The sequence below is a fragment of the Marmota flaviventris genome, chromosome 3 (assembly GCF_047511675.1).
Source record: "Marmota flaviventris isolate mMarFla1 chromosome 3, mMarFla1.hap1, whole genome shotgun sequence".
Lineage (NCBI taxonomy): Eukaryota > Metazoa > Chordata > Mammalia > Rodentia > Sciuridae > Marmota > Marmota flaviventris.
Window position 1 is genome coordinate 91,460,212 of NC_092500.1, and position 23,640 is coordinate 91,483,851.

Below are 23,640 nucleotides of genomic sequence, written 5' to 3' on the forward strand. Positions count from 1 at the left end.
CAAAAAAATTCAATACCAAAAAAGCAACCAACTCAATTAATAAATGGGAAATTAACTGAACAGAAGAAATGCGAGAGGTCAACAAATAGATGAAAAAATGTTCCATACCTTGGCAATTAGTGAAGTGCAAATTCAAACTAAATTGAGATTTCATATAACTCCAGTAAGAATGGCAATTATCAAGAATACAAATAATAATAAATTGACAAAAATGTAAGGAAAAAGGTACATTTATGCATTGTTGGTGGGACTGCTAACTGGAGCAACCACTCTGGAAAGCTGTATGGAGATTCCTCAAAATCTAGGACTGGAACCATAATGTGACATAGCTATTTCACTCCTCCATATATTTCCAAAGGATCTAAAATCAGCGTACTATAGTGATGCCATCAGTGTTTATAGCAGCACAAAATTCACAACAGCCAAACTATGGAATCAAATTAGGTGCCCTTCAACAAATGAATACATAAAGAAAATATGGTATATATACATAATAGATTATTACTCAGCCATAAAATAATTAAATTATGCCATTTGCTGGTAAATGGATAGAAGTGGAAACTATAATGCTAAGTGAAATAAGTCAGACCCAGAAAGTCAAAGATTGAATGTTTTCTCTGGTATGAGGAAGTTGATCTAAAATAAGGAGGAAAAAGAGAGAAAAAAGAAACAGGGTGGGGGTGGGAATTTCATCAAAATAAAAGAAAGATCAGGGATGAAGGGATGTGGGAAGAGGGAGGAGAAACAGGATATAAATCTGAACTAACTTTCCAATATACATATATGAATATATTACAGTGAATCTCCTCATTATGTATATCCACAAGAAACTAATTAAAAATGTAAATAAATAGAAAAAAAACAATAGAGTAGAAGAAAGAGAATGGGGGAGGGAGAAGAGGAAGGTGAAAGTAGGTACTGGGAGCTGAATTGGAACAAATTATATTACTCACATTTATAATTGCATCAAAATGAATCCTACTATTATATATAACTATTATGAACCAATAAAGGATTAATGTACAAAAATAAATAAGTAAAAAGAAAGGTGGTTCTGCTTGCATTCTGCTCCTTGAAGGCAGGAGCTTAGATGCAGGTGAGGAGAAATAGGTGTTCCCCTCAGACAAAGATTAATATATAGGAGAAAAAAAGAGTATTGTAGTAGCACTTTAGTATACACAAAATATATTTCACCATTTTTATTTTCAGGAAATTATCAATGCAATTGAAACTACTATATAAAATAAGATGATCAAATTTTCAAGAGCTGATATAGGCTATTAATGTCACATGAATGTTATGTGTATTATGTGTAAGAAGTTCCAAAGGTAGAAAGTTCACCAGGAGCAAGTGTGGCCCTGGAGCTTCAGAGAAAATGAGTGGTTTCAGTTGAACCTGGAAGGTTGCACTGGGTGTAGAAGGTAAATAGAAATAAGCCATGGCTAGACAGAATGATGGTGTTTGGTCAAGATGAATGAAACATCTAGATATAATACAAGTTTTGTATTGGGGCAATATAAAAGGTGTTTTATAGCTAGATTGTTTAGTACCTATGTAGTAAGCTAAAGAAGTTGAACTTTACAGAGACTATTAAAGTTGTTTATTGATATGACAAAAATAGAGTTTTGTGCAGGAGGAATTAGAAGAAGAAGAAAACAGACATGATATCACATCAATCAATCAAATAAATTCATAGATGAAATGATAGAGAATATTGAATAGGATTTTGAGAATAATAGAGGCAAAAAGAAATTAAAAGGATTTGTCAACGATTATATATTTGTTAAAATGAGTTGAAATACAGAAAACAGAGAAGTTTTGACTAGGGGTTACTTGAGGATGGGGCAAAAGCTTATAGAAATAAGTAATTCACAATGAAACCTGGTTTTAGTGGAAAGTAGAGGACAGAATTTCAGAATTTTTGAGTTTAAATAGATGCAAGATACCACAGTGTTAATGCCCATCAACAGTTGGAAATATGTAAATGGAATTCAGAGAAAGATTAAAAATACACCTATAAACTTAGGAGTAATTCATATTATCTTCAAAGTCTCCAGATTGGATGATTTTTTTTTTTGAAAATTAGTTTCAGCAGTTCAAGCTCTGCATATTGGAAAATCTCCACATTTAAGGGTTAAGGGTGAAGCCACCCTTTATTAAGTAACCATGTATATCACCTATTTTAAACTTATCAGAGGTAAGGAAACCTCAGCGAGAATGTTGTCAGAGAGGTTGGAGAATGTGGAGACAGTCCAGTTTCATGGAGATCTTTGAAAACAGTTCCAGAAGAAAGGAGGCATTAAAGATGTTGACTGTTCCAAAGAGATCAATGATATCAGGTGTACAGAAGAGTTTAGGGTCCACTTCATTAAGAAATAATTGGCAACCTTGAAGGGTCATTGTTTCCTTGTCTTAAAGTATCATGAAACACATTAGAATATATGCAGCAGTGCTGGGTCCTCTTCACTATCCTTTTTTTTTTTTTTTTGTATCTCATTCTTTGAAATGGGAGATCAATGTCATAATGAGCCAACTCCAGGAGAACATTTTTTTAAATTTACGGAATATGTGCCAAATAAAATTGATGGAATGATTGCTATAAATAAATCATTCTTCATTAAGGAGTTGTCATTAATTTTGATTTAAATACATCTAGGATGGAACAGTTTTTAGAGTTTTCTTTAAGAATCTAGATATTAAACAATTAGAGTTGGGATATTCAGTAGACTTAGCCAGATCAGTTTGGAGAGGATACCCAGAATCTTGTTTCTTATGTGTGCCCAGTGTTGCCATTATCTGCACTCCACTTCCACAGCTCTGCTTAGTTAACCTCAAGTTTTAAATTTTCTCTTTTCCACTCCAACAGGCATTACAATTCACTTGATGCTAAGTCCAGAATTCACACGTAATTCAGAGTGCAATGTATGTGGTAGCTAGCAACTCTAGAAATGTTTCTGAAAGTGTGGTCCGTGTCCATTTGCTTGTGAGCCTCATACAATGCTCATGTTTTGCAGCAAGAGAAAAACTGGTATAGAAAATGAGTAGAGACCAGGAGGTATTGGTACAACACAGATGTAGCATCTAATCTTAAACTTATAGAATCAAAATCACTGGAGGTTATACCCAGGAGCCTTATTTTTTTAAAGCCAGGCTATGCTAATATACATTAAAATTATAAGATAAATTTAAAATAAAAAATACAATGTAATAAAACATTTTGTGTGTGTCTCTGTGTACATGCCTGTGTGTATGTGTTTCTGTGTGTGTACCTTAAGATTCTTATATTTGACTCCACTTGTCTTTCTTCTAATTTTCATATATATCAGCTATTTTCCTTATATCTTATAAAAGAATCAAATAAGACTATATTTAAGGTGTTTGCAGTTTTTGTGACATTACTTGTTCCTAGTTTTAAATTCCTTGTTATAGTATAAAAGATGGTAGTGTGGGTAGATTCAATATCAGAAGAGGGTTTCATCCTACTGATTACTTTTAGAGCCTTTGGCATGTTCTACCCTGGTGCAGAGAGAAGAAAATAGCCCCCAAATGACACACAGACTAGGGTCATCCATGAGGGCAGGACAGATGCTGCAGAAGCCAATGGAAGAGAGCATCTTAAAGTGGGATTTGTGGGAAAGGGGACAGAGATTTTTTAAAAAAAATATTTCAAATCTAAATGATTTTATATGTGTCTTTGTCATATAAACTGCAATATATATATATATATATAATATATATATATATATATATATATATATTTAAAAACAATATATATATATTATATATATATATATTTAAAAACTCTTGGCCAAGCTTGTAAATAATTGCAGTGTTTTGTCAGTCTCTGTTCAGTAGAGTAAATCATATTGTGCTGTTTTGAAGGGGAAAGAATTTTAGCAATTTTGTTTTAGCTTGTGATCTCACAGGAGGGAAGTAATTCTTAGAGCAAAGCTTCAAAGATTTAATATAAGATAAACAATTCCTTTCATCAAACTTAATATTAAATATAACAGAACTGCAGGCATAATAATTCATTTTAATATTAATATAAAATCAAGCACAACTTCTTTAGTCTGATTACTTTGGCATGTGAACATATTAAAGGCTCAAAAAATAAATAAAAATTAGCTAAAACTTGAAATGAGAAAAGAAAATATGTTAAGAATTTATAGATAGATCTCAATGTCATTTATATTAAAATGCTCTCTCTGTTTTCAAATAAACAGAAGAAATAAAATGGTCATTTGAAAGAAGCTGCAAAAAATGCAATTTGGGAAAACTTTGTTGTGATGATTTTTAGGTGAGAAAAATCCCTGACCTTAGTTGTTCACATGAGAAGGCATCTGGCATTCTTGAATTAACAAAGTATTCATTGAGTACTACAATGTGTTTAATACAGAGAAGGTGAGAAAATTAAGTAAGAAAGAAAGATGTAAATGATCACAAAGAGGGATGGTGTTACAATTTTACACATAGGTGTCAGAGAAGAACCTGAAAAGATGACAAAAAATGTAGTCATTTGAGACATGTAAGACTGAACCATGGAGAATATTGATCCATAAGGCTAGAGAAGAGCATTCAAGATAGATAAAGTAGCAGGTATAATATTCCTGGGGCACCAACATACTTGCTCTATTCAAGGAACTGCAAGGAAGTCACTGAGGCTGGAATGGATGTGGTTGAGGGAGCCTGAGGTAGTTAATGGAGAGGTCAAGGGAACCAGATTAGTAGCACCTCATGAGCCATTAGTAATTATCTTGTCATTCATTGAAAGTGATATGAGACTCTTCCTCCAAAAGAACATAAAGAAAGTAATGATAGGCTCTGACTTTGTTCTTCAAGAATATTCTAGCGGCTAGGTTAGGAGGAGATTATGAAGAATTACGGCAAAAGCAAGAACTGTTGAGAGACCACAGCAGTCATTTAGGTGAGGGATGATGGTGGCTTGAAGCAACCATGGTAGCAGTGAGGTGGAAAGTGGGTTGGGAATTTGGGTTTATTTCAAAAGCACACTGACAGAATTTGCTGATGAAATGGGTGTAGCTGTGGGAGAATGACATTAAGATCTTTAACCTTAGCAACCAAAAGGCCCAGTGTGCTATTTACCAGATGAGAAGGTTGGAAAAAAAGCAAGTTTAGAGGGGGCCATCATTGGAAGTTTGATTAAGTCTGAGAAGCCTACTGAATTTCCACTGGCATCAAAGAGTAATTAGTTGTACACACCATGATGAATTTAGGGAAGCACTCTGAGCTGAAGTTGTCAATAGGGAAGAAAAGACATGAAAGGATATTTAAAGCCATGAAGAAGCTAGATGTAGAAAAAGAAAAGGGATATAAAACTGAATTTCAGGGTACTGAAATCTCTCAGTGTTAAAGAGACTAGGAAGGAGCGGGAACCAGAAGGTAGACGGAATGAGGAAGTTTTACCTCCCTGATCACTTCAATTCTGAGGGCACTGGCAATAGTACAGCTCTCATGGACATGTTCATTTTTGTTTGTTTTGTTTTCCTTTCTTTCTAGATTCACTTGGTCATTTGTCATTTTTTCTGTAACTTGATCTCCATCATAAACTCTGGCTCTTTCTCCCTCCCTCTCACCCTTTATGCCTGCATCACATTCTCTTTGAATATCCTCATACCCTCATTGGTAGTGAAACTTCATCTGAGTGTAAAATTCATTTTTGAAGACTGTCAAAAGTAATTTGAGAATTCATCTGGTGAATGAAATGGGTGACCAAGTTATTTAATATTGCTTTTGATCAAATATATGGCATGACCATCGAATAGCATCACCAAGTTTCCTGTGTGGTTTATATGCCAGATCTAAAAGCAATTTCCATAGGCATTCTCTAAAAGGTTTTGAAAAATGACAACGTCACTGAAACAAATATATAGTTTTCAAGAGGACTATTTTCAAGACAACAACCAAATATCATATATGTATGTGAATTCTTTTGACTTAACAATATTTCTTCATATATTGTTTTATCATATATTTATAATGGGCACTAAAGACCATGGACATGCTTTTAGCTATAAATAATTTCTGAAAAAAATCTCATTTCCCAATACAAGAGTTTCTTAAACACATGCTAGTCTCATTTAACAATATCTTATCAAAAGCAATGAAAGATCATTATGTCAATGAATAAAAGATCTACAAAAAATTTAAACATATTTCCCCATTATTACAAATATTGTTGACTGTGAACACCACAGATTTACTAATAAGCATCCTTGGATGTCTGTTTAGAATAGTTGTAACAAATGCTAATTATGGCATTTATTTGTTCATTGAACAAATATTTATTAAGTTTTGGTGTGTATCAAATGCATGTCATGGGGAGAAAGGTTTGCTCCTTTAGATCCTTCCAAATGCATCCTGAGAGATTTATATGCCTAAGGAGGAGAGCCAAAATTGTGTTATTGACTTTCTTATCCAGTACAGTCTTCTGGGGAGTTGTGCTGTGTGGAGTACCTATTTGGGCAAGAGTCCAGGAAGAATGTCAGGGCTGGTGAGGTTTAGTTACCCTTTCTGTTTACTACACCTAGATTGAGATCATCAGTCACTTAACTTGTGGTACAGAGACTCCCTCTCTTTCTTAATGATGAGGTCCAAGTACTATCCTAACCTGTGATTTGACCCATATTGAGCGGATTGTAGTAAGAGAGTGGAGCTTTTAGTTATCCTCAGAAGCTAACCAGATTTGCTTTCAGTTCTGAAGATGCAAAGATGGGGTTCCCATTCTCAAAACAACAACAACATAAAAAAAAAAAACATAAACAATAACAACAAAATTCCAAACACCAAAGATGGTAACTGGTAGCTAAATTGATTGTATAAACTCAGAATACAATTAGAATCTGTCAGGAAACCCTAGGAATGCTTAGCTTCACAAAGAAGCTACTGTCAAAGAGAGTCCATCTTTCACATCTTCCACAGGATAAGATAGAAATTCTTAGGACCCAACCTTGTTGTTGTTTTTAAGCCCTTAATCCCTAAGCTATTCTTGATTTCTCAGAGCCTATTCATTAGATTTTTCCTGACACTTGATTTTTGCATAAAATCCAATTTTCATCCTAGGACTTTCCCTGTGAAATATTTTGTAGTTTTAGCCTAAGGATTGCAATCACACTGAGATTAAAACAAACAAACAAACAAACAAACAAAAAAAAAACAAAAAACCACTATAATTGGCTCATTGTTCCTTATTTAAACTTGGCTGCTAGACCCATTCCTCTTAGTAATGTTGACACTAATTGCCCGGAGGAGGCAAATGATTTTTGAAAGTAGGATTATATGTTTCTTCTTATGTATTATAAACTTACAATGTTTTTCATGTGTTTCACAAGTATGGTCAGCTTCATATCCTCATACGATATCACTAACTGTACCTTAGGATTCTTGTCTGGAAACTTCTCACCTGAGAAAACAACAGAATTTCAGTGAATTAAGTTGGAAGGAGCTCATGACAGAATAAATCAAACATTTAAAGTCTAAAATAGGACCAATAAATAATATGTTAAAGACACATTTTTTTTTCAGATAATGTTGAAATCTTAATACTTGTCAGGAGGCAGGGTTGTTTAGTTAGAGGTGGGATTTGTGCCTAATCTTCCTGAATTAACTCTTTCTTCTAATGTTCCATGTTTTATTTTGATTGATAACCATTATTTTCACAATTACTTAAGCTTGAAACCTCGTTTTTGGCTCCAATTTTCTCCTTAATGCTCAGGATAATGAGCTTAAAGTATTAGAAATCATAGAGGTTAAAAATGTGGGCTTTTGAAGTCAGTGAAATTTAGGAGCAAGTCCCAGCACTAATTGTGACCACGTCACGTCATTATGGCTAAGATGATCAACTTTCAGTGAAATTAAGATAAAAGTTACCTATTGCTGGATAATTCAGATGATTCTAAGTCGCTTACTAAGCACCCAACAGCTGTTTGCAATTACTGATCGCCTTTCTCTATATATCTGTGCTCCCTTCTTTCTTTCTTGTCCCCTAGACCCTAATTCAGACCCAGGTGTAAACTTCTTGCCTGAACTATTAGAACACTCTCTTACTGTCCCTCTAGAACCCCAATTCATTTATCCTCAGCTACAGGTAAAATTTTCTATAGGAACTTTTATAAAATGACTCTTTTGATCAAAGTGCTTTTCATAGATTTCCATTGCTTATGAAAAACGTCCAAATTTCTTAGCCTGGTATTGCTGCTTCTCATCTCTCTGTTTTATTTCCAACTATTCTTCTGTGCTGAAGTCCACATGTTTAATTTTGCAGACACTCTCCATCATTTCTTTTTTCTCATTCCCTTCCTTTGCAATGATCTTGTCCATCTTTGTTGGCTATTGAACTGCTATCTTTCTTTAAGGCCTAATTAAAATGCAGAATAGTTTCTGTTGTCACTTTTCCTTGAACACCTGCAGCACTGCTCTCATCATTTAATGTTTATATAGCTCAATTTATTTAGTGGATTGCAATCTATCTCATGTTTTTCTTCTTTTCCTATTTCTCCAAGGGACATAAGCCAATGTTTGGTTTATAATCTATACATTGAACATTTATTTAATAACAAAAGTAACGTCAAGTTTTCTTTGCATTACATGATTAAAATGAATGTTAGTATTTTTTTCATTAAAAATTTCTGATTCATAGACCAATAGGCATAATTTCCAATTTTTTAAAACTTCCTTTGATAGTCTCTGATTGTCTTTTTTTCTAAGGGAATTTAGTGAGAAGAAACTTGTCAGTGTTCACCTGTGAACTCACTATGGTTCATGTTCTTTTCTGATAATCAATCCTAATTCTCTAATCTTTTCTAATATTTGGAAATAACATCAGAGCAGTATCTTTCCTTCCCAAAATCCCATTATCAGTTTTTCCAGCAGTTTACTTATCATATATAGGTAATAAAATCAACTAATTTTACTGATAATAATGTGGATTATAGACAATAAAAAGAGTATTTCTTACAAGTGAAATGTTTATTATATTAATATAATAAAACATCACTTAAAATATCTTTATCACAATGACTAAGAGACACTGTAAGTTAATTCTGAGTGTAGTTCTTAGGAAAATTACTTTTCATAAAAATGTTGAATTTTTGGTGTGAAGGTGCTAAAAGTGCAGATGACATTTTAGTGCACAATGAATATTGTATTTTAATTAAATTGTGAAAGAATTATTAAGTAAATACTCAATATAATTAGTCAGAGGAGTTTTAATTCAAAGGTAGGAAATATACCTAAATTTATGGCTGAGGCCCTAAATAGTAAAGATACAATTGCTACTTGAGCACATTGAAGATAATATTCTACTCTAGACCACTCAGCAAATTAGTAACCCAAGTTTCCATGAAAACATGCCTGAGTTTAGAACCCAGTGAAAACTGGGCCAGCAGGAAGTCTTAAAAGTCAATGTCCTAGTAGCAGAGGGAATTCTTTTTTCTCTAGCTTTTACTGTGTGCTAGGGTAAGAGCTTTAAGTATGTCACTCACCAAGTCCTCATAGCAAATCTACAGTTTGTCTTATCCCCATCTTACACATAGGAAACAAAGGAACTTGGTTCAAGATCATGCAGACAATAAATGGTTCAGGATTAAATGATATCCAAAGGCAGTATTTGATAAAAATTGTGTTGCAAAGGGGCAAAAAGAGGACCACAGCATAAGTGAACTAGTTTAAATTAAGAGCCTAAGAAGGAAAATTTGAGAACAGCTTGATGTGGACATGAAGCTGCTAGAGTATTTTGATCCTTCTGCTTCAAGTTAATCTGGGGGATTTTTACCATGCTTTATTTAATCCTCAATAATAACCTCAAGAACTGTTAAAATATTATTAATCATAAGCATAATTGTGTTGTGATGCTTATGTGCATAGAACCACTACAACTAATGCATTTCTGCATAATGTATTATGCATAGTGTATCCACCTGCATTAAATATAACATTTCAAAATTTAATTTATTAAGATGATAACATATACATGTGATTAAAAAATTAAAAATATTTTAAATGTACATAGTAAGAAGTCCTCCTCCCATTCCTAACAGTTATCCATCCAAATCCCTCACTTCCCCATATATTTTTCCACAGAAGAACACATATTCTGTTAAGAGTTGTTCCATGTAAGCATCTGCGAATAAATAATTGTTTTCCTGCTTTTCCATAAAAGGCACAGTACATTTACTACTCTGCACAGAGATCTTGGAGATATTTTCCTATCAATAATACAGGTTTTAAAAAATGTATAGTTTCAATTATGTGGAAGTGCCATAATATATTTAATCAGTTCCCCATTGAGTTTTGTAGCTATTGTAATTACACCGCAACGTATCCTCTTGTACGTGTCATGTTGTACCTGTACACAAATATCCTAGAATAAAATTTTAGCAGCAGACTTGCTGGTCAAAGAGTATTAGCATTTGTACTTCTGTTAAATGTTGCCAAATTGCCTTCCAAGGGGCTTGTACCAATTTGCATTTCCACCAGGCGGCCTGCTGATTTATCACCAAGTCTGTTAATTAAATTTTTGGGATTTTGCCAATCTGATGAGAAAAAGTGGTATCATTATAATTTAATTTGCATTTCTTTTATGAGTGAGGTTGAGTATCTTTTCATTTTGTTAACAGCCACTTATATTTCTTTGTGTGTGGATTATCTTTCCATGTTCTTTATTCAATATTCTACTTGGTTGTTGGTCTCTTCCTTACCTTTTTGTAAGAGACGGTTATGTGTTAGATAATCCTGGACTTTGTGAATTGAAAATATTTTTAACAATTTTTTCATTTATCTTAGCTTTTTTTTCTTTGTAATCTGTTTGATGCCAGGCAAAATGGTCTACTTCTGGATTTGCAGTCATAGCTATCCATTTAAGATGATGATGGATTTTTCTGTTTTCCTTATCACATATATTATTTACATTTAAAATTTCATTACTTATTATTTACATTTAAAATCTTTCCTCTATTAGCTACTTATTCTGGCATATAATGTGAAGTATATTATCCTAATATTACTGAATTTTGCCTTAGTGTTTTGATCACATGCTAAATTCTCTATGTATTTGCCTTTATCTATGAGCATTCTAATATGCTTCACCTATTCATTAATTTATTTATGTGCCAGGACCACAATGTTTAAACTATAGTAGTATTATGTTTTTATATCTGGTAGGGCTTGTCTTCCCCAAATGCTCTGCTCTTATTAAGTTTTCCTCATTTTTCTTTGTTTTGTTTATGAACTGTAGAATTAGGTTATCTAGTTAAAACTTTTTTTAAAAGAATTACATTATATTTCAAAATTAATTGGAAATATCTGACATCTAAGTTATTGAATCTTTTTACTCAACAGCATGATGTGTCTTCCCATTTGTTCACAATGTCTTTCAAATGCCTCAATTGTGTTAAAATGCTTTATTTATCAGAGCTTACACATTTCCTCTTAAATTATTCCTAGGCCTTTTTTTCCTGTTATCATTGTAAATAAGATCTTTTATTCTTTTAAATAGTCTAACCAGTTACACAACACACATACACACACACACACAAACACATACATACATGTATCAACAGATGTTGATACATCAATTTTGGATCTGACTCTTTCACTGAATTCTATTATTTGTGATAGAGTTTTAGTTGAATCTTACTTTCCTAAGTATGTTATCACATTACATGCAAATAATGTTGGTTTTGTCCTCTTGCCAAAGTTTATGTTTCTAAATTCTTTTTCTATTTTATTTGCCATCTTACAAATATTTATTGACCTATTAAGAACAAGTCAACTGTTCTATGCCTTTGGTTACTATAAGGAACAAGTCAACTGTTCTATGCCTTTGGAACCAAACTTTTATTTTATTTAACGTTTTATCAAGAAAGTCATCAAATTTTCTCAAGTTTATTTTTAGGGTTCATAGAGGTGACTATATGATTTTTCTACTTAGGTCTCCTTATATATAATACTAATATTGAACTGTTCTTCATTTCTGGTCATGATGAATTATATTTCTTTAGTATGCTTATGGATTATTTGACTAATATTTTATTTAGAATTTTCCATTGATATTCATAAGTGAGATTGGGCTGTGCTTTCTTATTTGCAACCCTTGTAATTCTTGAAGCTCCTCGCATGAATGCTTTATATGCTTCAAAAAATAATGTGGAAAGATCCACCTATTTCTTTTTTTTTTTTTTTTGCTCTTGAATTGTTTAAATGCCAGTGTAACTATCTGCTTCTTCAGAAAAAAAAAAAAAAATCACTCACCATGCTACTTTTTAAAAAGCTATAGAATTTTGGGTACTCTGGGAAACTTTTTATATTTATTTGATCAAACAATCTCTTAGAATCATCTTCTCTGGGATGAGCAAATTGTATTTTCTGAGAAAATAATCAATTTCAGGCAGGCTTACAGATTTATTTTTGTGGAGGTGAACAGGTCATCTCTTATTATTCTTTAATTTCATCTCTTTCTTTGGCTGGTTCATGCACCTTTGTATTTTGGGTATTTGTCTTCACCCCATCTCCCCCACTCTTTTAAGAAGGTTACATAGTGATTTATTTTATTGTTTATTTTTATTTCTGAATTACTTATTACTTCTGCTGTTTTCTGTGGTCTATGGCATTATTATCCGCTTCATTTAGCCCTCCTGCCCCCTTTATTCTTTTGTTTTGTGGCTCTTCCAATTATTCCAATTTTCCTCTGAGTATTGCTTTTTGTTTCTCTCATAATGTCTTAAATGCAATATTTCATTGTTAGTTATTTCTTAGAAATTTTGCAAATTTGGTTTGTAATTCCTTTTGTTCCAAAAGTTGTTCAAGAGACATTTTTTAACTCTCAAACTTAAGCATTTTCTAAGATTCTGAAACGTATAAAATTTTCACTTTACTGTATCATGTTTTGATGATATTATATGTAATATTTTTACTTTGAGAAATTTTCTGAAATTCTTTTGTGGCCTAATATAGACTCTATTTTCATGAAGGCTCACAGGCACTTGAAGAGGATATATATTCTCTATTTTCAAGATAAAGAATTTGACATAAATTCATCAAGTTTTGCTTTATCAACTTTATTATTCAGATTTTCTGTGGATCTACTTTATTTAATTTGGTCTTTCATAAATTGGAAGACTATCCTACTGCTAATGTGATTTTGTGTTTCTCCTTGTGTATTTCATAATTTCTGCTTTATGTATGTTGCTGCCATATTATTTGATATGCAGTCAGAACCGCTCATATATTTATTTGAGAATTATACTCACTATAATTTAAGTTTTGTTCTTTGTTTGCATGAATGTTTTTTGGCCTAAACACCATCTTCTTTATTAAGATTGTAACCCCTAGGGATGGGTTGTGGCTCAGTGGTAGAGCGCTCCCCTAGCATGTAGGAGGCCCTGCCTGGGTTTGATCCTCAGCACCATATAAAAATAAATAAATAAAATAAAGGTATTGTGTCTGACTACAATTAAAAAAATTTTTAAAAATTGTAATCACTATTTTTTTCATTATATTTACCTAAAATACCTGTAGCTATATTATAATTTTCAAACTTTTAAAAAATCACTTCATTTTAGACATATTTTCACATTATCTATAGAGTTGTTATTTGCACTTTTCCTCCAGTTTGAAAAAAATCTTTAATAGATAATTTAAGCCCATTTACACTTAGTAATATGCTTTCCCTTGGATCTTATTATTTTATACTTTTGTTATTCTGTCTTTAAAGAAAGTCTTTCACTAATTTTTTTTTAACTTTTAGATATTTGTGATATTTAGGAAAGTTGCAATATTGTTTTTGGTATTTACCTTTGTTTAATAGCCTTAGACTTTTAGTTCTTTTGACGGTATTTGTTACTTAATAGAATCAAGTCAGTGTGCATCATCTTTCTTGCTCTATTTGCATTTACCACCTGGTTATTCAGTGTTGTGAATTTTCTTAGCATTTCCCTAACACTAACATTACATATGCATAAATTTATTGCATGATTTCTTGGGTTTTGGTGATATCCTTCAACAGCCAGCTGTTAGCGATGAAGTAATTAAAGAAAGCCCTTTAATTTGTCTTCTTTCCATCTTTCCTAGATAAGTCACAAGTAAGTTTAAAATATTTTCCTAATTAAAAACACAAGGATATATGCTATAATATAGCAAAAATTGATATGGTTTTAAAGCTTCAAGTTTAATATTTCTAAAACAACTTAATACAAATATTTCTTTCTTTCCCTTCTTGTCCTCCCATATCACTAACATTTTTGTTATTTTTTGTTGACACATAATATTTGTGCATATTTATGAGGTACAGTGTGGTGTTTTGATTCATGTATACATTATCTGGATAGTGATCAATTCAGTTATCCATTAGTATACCCAGCACCTTAGACTTTTATCATTTCTTTATGGTGAGTACATTCAAAATTCTCTCTTCTCAATATTTTGAGATATATTATTGTTAATTATGTTCACCCTGCTGTATCATAGGCACCAGAGCTTATTCCACCTATCAAACAGCATATCATTAAAATTTAAAGTGAAAAATCAAATTCCGTAATCAATCTGCCTTTGTCCAGAGCAAGTAACTAGCCGATTAGCCAGTGAGACCATGTACTGAATGACAAAAGTTCCTTTTTAAATTAACCCCTCAAAGTGGAAGTAGTAATGTGGGGTAATGATTGAAAGCTTGTGTTTGCAATCATTTTAATTATCAATGTTGTCTAAACATGCTCATTAACTCATCCTCTTAACCCTGACAATTGTCATCGACATGTTCTACTCCATTGCCTATGTTTTTATGTCTGTACTTTGATAAAAATCTGTCTTTTGTGTGTCAGAGCTGTTTAGTGGTAGCCAATAGATTATTTTATTTCCGTGTGTGTGAAGTATTATTTGGCCTGGAAGCTGTATGTTTTGGGTATATATTCATCAAAAGCCCATGTGGTGAAGGCTTGGTCCTCAACCCGTGGTACTGTTGGGAGGTGGTAGAATCTGTAGGAGAGGAGACCTACTGGAGGAAGTTAAGTCATTGGGAGTGAGCCCTGAGGGACTACTGGAACCTCAGCCCTACCCCTTTTTCCTCTTTATCTGCTTCTCAGCCACCATGATGTGAGCAGCTTTGTTTATGTACATGATCCCACCATGAAGAGTTTCTCACCACGGGCCCAAAGGAAACATAATCAATTGACCATGGATCAAAACCTCAAAAATTGTGAGCCAAAATACACCTTTCCTCTTTTTAAGTCGATTATATCAGGTATTTCATTACTGTAATACGAAACTACATGACACAGAGGCTTGTCCATTTCTGAATAATATACAGGGTCATGTCATTAGGGAGTTAAAAAATATTGCTTAAGATAAAATTTAGCTACTTTCTGGTTAGTACTTTGGTTGAATCTAACATCTATAATATTTAATGTAATAATCTGTGGAAGATCTTTTTCTTTTTGTCCCCAGGTGATACTTTAAGAGAACTCTTATGGTTGGGAGGCCTTGACTATCTTGTGCCAGGGCCTTTTCACATGAAGTAATGAGTGTAGGAAGGAACAGCATCCTTTTGAATTTTCATTTTCTGTCTCTTGTCCTTTTTATAAAACTTACAAACAAACTATGTTGATAGAGAATATCTTCCATGGTTGTTCTTTCTGTCATAAACCATTTATTCAGGAATTATTTATTGAGCATCCAGAGTAGTCCAGATACTGGGCTGGGCTTTGGGAATGCCATAGTATGCCTACAGACAGGGATCATCCCTTCAGAGATTTCTAGGTTGCAAAGAACAAATGTGCCAGATTCATCATTGAAACCAGTGTTTTAAAGAAATAACATCACAGGAAAGTAAAGCAAAGATTCTTGAGTTAAAATCTGAAGGGCACATGAAAGGATTTATAAAGAGGAATAGGAGCCAGTGATCCAGGCAGAGGCTTGCATTGGTGAGGTACTAAGGATGTTCACCTAACTGAGGAACTAGAAAAAGACAGAAATGAAGGGGAAGATGAACTGATGATAGTTGTGAAAGGGAAATTGGCGGGTACTAGATTCTGCTGAGATGTCATGTGAGGGAATTTAATATTTATTAGCTATATATTTGTGAGGTCTAGAGCAAAATAAACTGTAGAGAGCTTTTCAGAACTTACCAAGAATTTCAACTGGCTCCAAAGTTTTAAACCAAGTGTAGGACTTTCTTAATCCCCTACCCTTTGTGACTGTGCTGGTCTCAAATGCATGAAGTTGGTCTTGCCAAGGGGAAGATTTTAGTAGAGGACAGGGATGATTGGATTGTCACTGGAAAAAATAAATTCTTTTGGTCTACCAAGTTTAGTTAATGAGCAAAGGCAAAGGATGATTAGTGTCTTCCAGACCCAGCGTGACACAGTATCGTTAAGATAATCTTTAAAGGTCATGTGCCTACGTGCACAGGTATGCAGAATCCACCTCTTAATTAACTGGTAGAGATGATCAAATGGTAAATTCTGGGATTTTTACTTAAGGTTGTTTTATATAAAACAGTATTTTAATACACTTGAATAATTTTTCCCTTTAATTACTTAACAACACAAACTTAAATTTTCAGCTCATGAACAAGAATAGTGCTTAAAATAAATGTACTTCTTGCTTAGAATCAACTTTTATTCTATGATAAAAGATTAAGCATTCAGAGATATGAAAGAGGAAATAATATGAAGAGAACAAGGAACAACTTCCTGCTAATCCTTGTTTGTTGTGGCAATTTGCATATTCTGCTTGGAAGCTGTGGTTCTATCATTTAAGATAATAGGTAATGTTCAATAAGTAGCCTATAATCTAAAAATATCTAGAATCAAATATTTTGTCATTCGTCACTGCTGAAACAAATCTGGAGTACTGAAGATGTGAGAAATTTGAAAATGTAGGAAAAAATTCTCAACCAACCACTTTAGTTCTTGTAAAGATAATCCTAATATTTTGTCTGCATATGTATTTCCAAATATCTTTCAAAGAAATAATGCTATAAGCAAAACTAAAATTTTTGACAATGATCAGAAGTTAAATTTCTTGAAACAGAGAAAATATTTTCCTGAGGAAGTTTAATGGTGGAATAGACTAACCTAGTTCTATTTTTGACTAAAATCTCTAGAATTCTACCACCTCATGCTTGTTTTAGTTTTCAAAATTTGGATACTTTATGTTCATTTTGTAAACAGAAAAATCTCTCCAGTCAGTATTTTTAAAAGATAGTTATTTGTGAATTATGACAAAAAATAGAAATATTTTATACTATGGGCATAATTATTCCTTGGGGAAGTGCTGTAAAATATAAGAAATTGCCTTATTTACTAAATATTGTATATAGTTTGTCTATACAAGCAAAGCATCTTGGAGAGTGATGTCACATGATGAGCGAAGTGTGGACGGAAAAAGTAGGTCCAGTTCTCCTGCACTGATTTAGAATTTGTAAAATAAAGAGCAGCATACAGTGCAGAAGTCAGTCCTTGATTTAAAGTTACTTTCAGCTGACGAGGAGAAGCAAGGCAGATGCAAACAGTTATACAACTTAATAAACAATTATGCTACACAACCTGATCTAGTCTACTTAGTTACTACTAAGTAGGATGTCAGACATAGCAGGGGTGATGAGCAGATGGGCCTAATCTTAGACACAGAGAATAAGAAGGTAAATGTAGATAAAATGAAGGTAGAGTTGAAAGGTCAGTGAAAAGCAAACAAACGATGGGTTTGGAAATCCTGAGATTAAAAACTGGTATATTATTGGATGGCTGCTCTTTGCAATGGAATTATATTACAAACATTTAAATTGATAAAACCTTCAAAAAGAGTCTTTGTTAATCTAAGAGAAATTATAGAAATGTTAATTAGAATTAGTATAGTACACATGTGGAAGAGAATAGGGTGAGTGATTTTACTGGGTTATTTTGGCACCCCAGTAAGATTCTGCAAAGAAATTTGAGTATTATTAAACGCTAAGAGTGAATCTGCTAGATTAACTCATGATCACTATTTTTGCCATATATATTGTAAGACTTACCTGTAGGGGAAATCAGGAATTCTATCTCTGACAATTTTAACCCAGTGCTTGATTAATTGAAATGTATTAGTAGTGTGACATATAGCTACTACAGCTGTACAAATACACTTAAGTTTAATCAACTTGAAGAGCATATCCTAAAGGGGTTAAATGCTTTAGAAATGGTTAGGAAAAAATGATTAAGGCTTTGGTCTTAAAAGGATATTTTAATTTGAAAATTAAAAATATTATAGTTAGATATTTTTATACAATTGTATTGAAATTCAACCACTGCATAGATTAATAATGATATATCTACTTGCCTAGGTCCAAAAGTGAAGGTTTCTCAACTGCATGTTGCACAGGTTCAGAGAGGAAAAAACTGAGTACACAATCACTCTGAAAAATAAGATAAAATATGATATCTCTTCATTTCCTACATGCTGATCACAGTTGTATGAAGACATTGCCACTTATATGTGATCTTTTTAGAGATGCCTGTTATAGATTTCAAAAGCAGAGAACTTATAAATTTACTAATTCAATAATCATTCAAAATACTAATTCAAAGTCATTTTACCCTAAGTCAGACCATCTTTTATGAGGTTACATTTCTTCAAGAGTGCACCATAAATGTTTACATTCTGGAATTTTAAATTATACTTGAATCTTACACCTCCCTCTTTGAGAAAAGATACATCTTTGGACAGGCTTTCTGAGAAAAATTACTCCTCGCAGGACACAGATACTCACTCATCCAGTAACCACTACTGAAGTTTCCATCTGTTACTGGGTGCCTGCTGCAATCTCTGGCATGGAGGAAGGTTTGGGGTATTTAGAACCAGAGAGATGTATAAGGTGATCTCTCTCTTTAGAGAACAACTTAGGGGAGGAAACATATTACATCAAATACTTTAATGGAAATTCCAGTTATATATAATTTCATCTATAAAAATAGGGATGATCACAAACTGGCATTGAACTCAAGCTCCAAATGAATGGCTGATTGGTGAATCTGAGAAGAGCTTTTCTTTACTGAATTGTCACACATTTTGTTGTAAGCCATTATATAACCAAAGTAGCCTCCCCCAGGAGATTTTACATTATTATATAAAGGGCACACTGAATAATTGATTATTTCCTCTACTTATAGTCTGATGCAGTAACTGTCAAAGCTGCCTCACAGGCTGCCTGGTCAGCCGTCTCTCTCATTCTGTGCAGTGGCTCTTTCAAACCTCCCTTAGGATATTTTAACTTCCAACTCTGTCTCCTCTGCCAATGACTTTGTCTCCACTTCAGAGAATACAAAACGCAGATGGAAATTCCTAAATTTCCTGCCATAAAATCTGCAGACTCACACAGTGATGCTTTCTCTTTTCTTCTAATATCAGTGGAACAAATGTCTTGCTTTCCATCTGTTACAGGTTGAGTTGAATCTCTGCACCAAATCCACATATTGAAGTGCTAGTTCCCAGGACCTCATAATATGATCTGTTTTGGAAATAGGGCCATTGCCAATGTAGCTATGTCAGTTATGATGAGCTCATCCAGGAGTAGGGTGAGCGGCTAATCCAACATGATTGGTGTCCTGATCAAAAAAGGTTATTGGACACAGACACACATAGAGGGAAGATAATGTGAAGAGACACAGGGAGAAGATGGCTATGTGCAAGCCAGGAAGACGGACCTGGAACTGATTCTCCTCTCACAGCCATCAGAAGGAACCAACCCTGCAGATACCTTGATTTCAGACTTCTAGCTGCCGGCAGTATAAGGAGAGTGAGAGTCTTGTTTTTAAATACCCAGTTTGTGGTATTTTGTTACGGCAGCACTAGAAAATCATTTAATGAGATTCTTAATTATGTCCTAGATTCTATTCTCTTCACCTCATGGGAACCTTGTGGAACATTCTATAGATAACTAAGCATCTTCATCCTTTTTCTTATCTGTGCAAAAAGTGGTCAACTCTCTCCATGTTAATAACTAATGGACAGATGAGTCAAACCTGCAAAACCTATTCACACATAAATGACACTTTGTCATTAATATCCTGTGACATATTTCTCTTCCCTGACGTAAACTAGTGTAAGGGAAGAGTTGCCTGAACTCACACCAGTTCCACTTCTTTTTCTACTCACTTTATGATCCACCACTTGCATGTTCATACTTATTGTCCCTGGAAGATCCTCTTATTTCTATTTCTAACAAAGTTTTTCCTTTTTTAAAAATGTCTTTCTTTCCAAATCCTGTAGGGATTTCCTTGGCCTTTATCTAGGTATTTGATTTTTGGTGATGGTTTCTTTTTCATTTGCTTTTTTATTATATCTCAGTTTCTCCTCCATTTGTCCTGACATCTCTTATTTCAGGTTCTTTTTACTTTTGCTTGTAAGTTAAGTGTTAATGTTCCTCACATGTAGGTCTATCTGTCATTACTCCAATATATTCTTTCTGGGTAATGTTATTATTCCTGGTGATATCTATAATGAGGCACTAATCTAAGTCTTTATTCCAGATTCATTCCCTAAACCTCAGCTCAAATCAAAATACTTCTTTGTTGGATTTTTGTTTGCTCTAATAACTGAAACCCAGCAAGTATACCACTAAACGCATTTTCTTTTCCTTCACTTTAATTTTCTGCTTCTCCTAACAATAGAGTGTACTTTCTTTGATTCTATCTTTTTTTACCTCACACTTAAAATTAATTGCTGAGTCCCATAGATCACATCTCCTAAACATTCCACCTACATTTATTCCTTCCAGGTTTACTGTCATATTCCTAGTTCCAGGGTCAGTTCTCACCTAGGCAACAGCAGAAAGTCCTATCTGTTATCTTGCTGCCCTTTGTTCCAATCCCTTCTCCACACAATCAGCAAGCTAATCTTTCAGATTAATTAAACTTCTTAAAATCTGCATTAGTGTTAAGGAAAGATCAACAGCCTAAGAAGGCTTGTAAGACTCTTCTTGATTGAGCTCTTGTTCATTTCCCTATCTTTGTCTTCCACTACTTCCCCTCTGGTATTTTATGATTAATTATGTGGAATTATACTTATTTCATCAGATGTGTCATGTCTTCCTGGATGCTCCTTTCTCCTTTCTTTCCACCCTATCCACCAATTTGCTCAAAGTTTCTCATGCGCTCTCCTCTTATCAGCCAGTGAGATACAAGAGCAGAGATGGTGAGTAATTCACTTATGCATAGTACAGTATTTCTATTCAATAAATGCTGTCACAGAAACAAATATCTGACTTCAAATATAGAATATGTTGGTTTCTAATGAACGTATTCTTCATAAATTAGACAGTTATCCATTTGTAGCTCTATGCATTGATCTCTTGTATGGTAGTTTAATAGGAGACTATTCTTAAGAAATCAATCTGTATTCAGGGAGCCAACCACATCAAGTATTTTTTTTTTTGAAAGTTTAAAATCAAACCTCAGAGTGTGCAGAATTTGTTGGAGAAAATTTGACCTCCTTTAGTCTTTTGACAAATAGTCAATTATTCATTTTTGGTGAAAGTTTGACCTTACCATCCACTAGTTATTAGACTTCAATACTAGGCAAGATATCTTTACAATTAGTGTCTGAAATGTCACCACTAGCTAATTGTTCCCTTGGGATTACACTGTCATTACATCCATAAAGTCCTCATTTATAATTCTTGGTGTAGGTGATATACTAAATACTAATTCTTTATTGAAACAGATCTTTTTTTTTTCTTGAGAATAAATATGATCCAGTGTCAGATGAAGATGATAAAAAAATAACAATGCACTATCTCAAACTAATCAATGACTAACTTATTTTAGATTTTTACTTGCATACGGGCATATCACAACTTTTGGGCACATTACATGATTAGGTAGTTTGGCGTTTTATAGAAACGTTAGCGAAGAGTTGCTGTCACTGAAAACATGCACTGGCATTTGCAGCTGGGGTTGTATTGCTCTTCAAGCAGTGTGGCTACATTTAGTTGTATAAGTTGAATATTGCACAATTCTAGAGGTGCCATTTTTTTATATTTACAGTGATACATAGCCATACATATCAGGGTTCCCCATTTGTAGAGTTTCCAGATATAATAAATAATAAATAAAAAACATAGGATACCCAGGTTATATTTGGGACATACTTTCACTAAAAAAGATTTGTTGTTTATCTGAAATTTCCACCGATCAGTGGATTTTAAGCAGAAATGCAGCACAATCACAGGTGTTTGGAAGAGGGAAAGACATCAGTCCTGGAGAATGCCATCAGCAAGATCCCTTAGGTGCTCAAACAACTGAATTCCCTAAGCATTCTCTTCTGCTTCTCCTTCATGTCTTTGAAATGGAAACTGTGTTCCTTCCCATTATTCCCTTTGGAGTCCTGGTCATGGATGGACCTGGACCTTCTCTTATTACCTTGCTCTTCTAACTTCTGCTCTTTTTTCCTTTATAAAAAATGCCTGATTGTACTGTCCTCTATCCTGGGTTGTTGAACTTGCCTGTGGATGGATCTCTGGGTCACTGAACTTCATTTCCTTTTATATTTTTAATCTTTCTTTTTCATGTTTTTATTAGTGCACTCTAATATATATTAGTAGGGTTCATTGTGATGTATTCATATGTGCATGTAACATAATTTAATGCAGTATCTCCTTTCCCTCCCTGCCTTTCCCCCTGTTCCTTCCCCATTCTCCTTTTTTTTCCGGTCTTCTTTCTTTTTATTTACATGTATTTATTTATTTGTTTCATTGGTGTATTATAGTTACACACAAAACTGGGATTAATTGTGATATATTCAAACATTCATATAATTTGATTGACTTTGACACTTAGATATTCCCCGTTCCCTCCCCTTGTTCCTCTACTTTTCCTCTACCGATCTTTCTATTTTCATGAGATCACATTTTCTTATTTGTATTTTATTTTTTATAACTTCTGCATATGAGGATATACATTTGGTCCTTGATTTTGGGGTCTGGCTTATTTCACTTAGCATGGTATTTTCCACTTCCATCCATTTATCCACAAATGACTTAATTTCATTCTTCTTTATAGTTGACTAGAACTCACTGTGCATGTATACACACTCTATCCATTCATCTCTTGATGGACATGGACACCTAGGCTGGTTCCATGTCCATCAAGAGATGGACATGTCCATCAAGAGATAGTTCTAGGCTTGTTCTTGAATTTCTCTGTTATTAATACTGGTATGTACATACTAATATTGTATACTGATTTTAGTTCTTTTGGATAAATGCTAACGAGTGGGATAGCTGGGTCATATGGTGGTTCAATTCCTAGTCTTTTGAGGACTCTTCATACTGATTCGACAATGATTATACTAATTTACATAGACTTCACTTCTTGAATATTTTTAAACCTGGTACATAGTCACTTGCTTCAATAATAGCCTTGTTGTAATGCTTCTACAAATTTTCCTTTCATATTTGCCTTGACTAGTGACTAAAGCCTTGTCTTGATTTCTAGCTTCTCAGTCTACTAACCCCCCTTCCTCCTTTTCATCTGTCTTCCTCTAATTATATAATTCAGAAAAATATCCTGACTCCATGACCATTTCACTGGCCCTAATTCATTTCATGTTTTCATGTCCCTCCTTGGCCAATTTGGATTCCGCAGATCATATTTA

At 33.5% G+C, this 23,640-nt stretch overlaps 1 protein-coding gene across 2 annotated transcripts in view; it reads right to left on the reverse strand.

The window, feature by feature from the left end:
• The window catches only part of Pik3c2g (phosphatidylinositol-4-phosphate 3-kinase catalytic subunit type 2 gamma), a 352,426-nt gene that overhangs the window by 37,649 nt on the left and 291,137 nt on the right, over window positions 1-23,640 (reverse strand). For both annotated transcript variants that reach the window (XM_027955972.2, XM_027955971.2), the window contains 2 exons: window positions 18,328-18,403; window positions 7,329-7,423 (listed from right to left, as the gene is read on the reverse strand). In XM_027955972.2, the coding sequence (XP_027811773.2) occupies window positions 7,329-7,423; window positions 18,328-18,403 (171 nt within the window). The remainder of the gene's footprint in view (window positions 1-7,328; window positions 7,424-18,327; window positions 18,404-23,640) is intronic.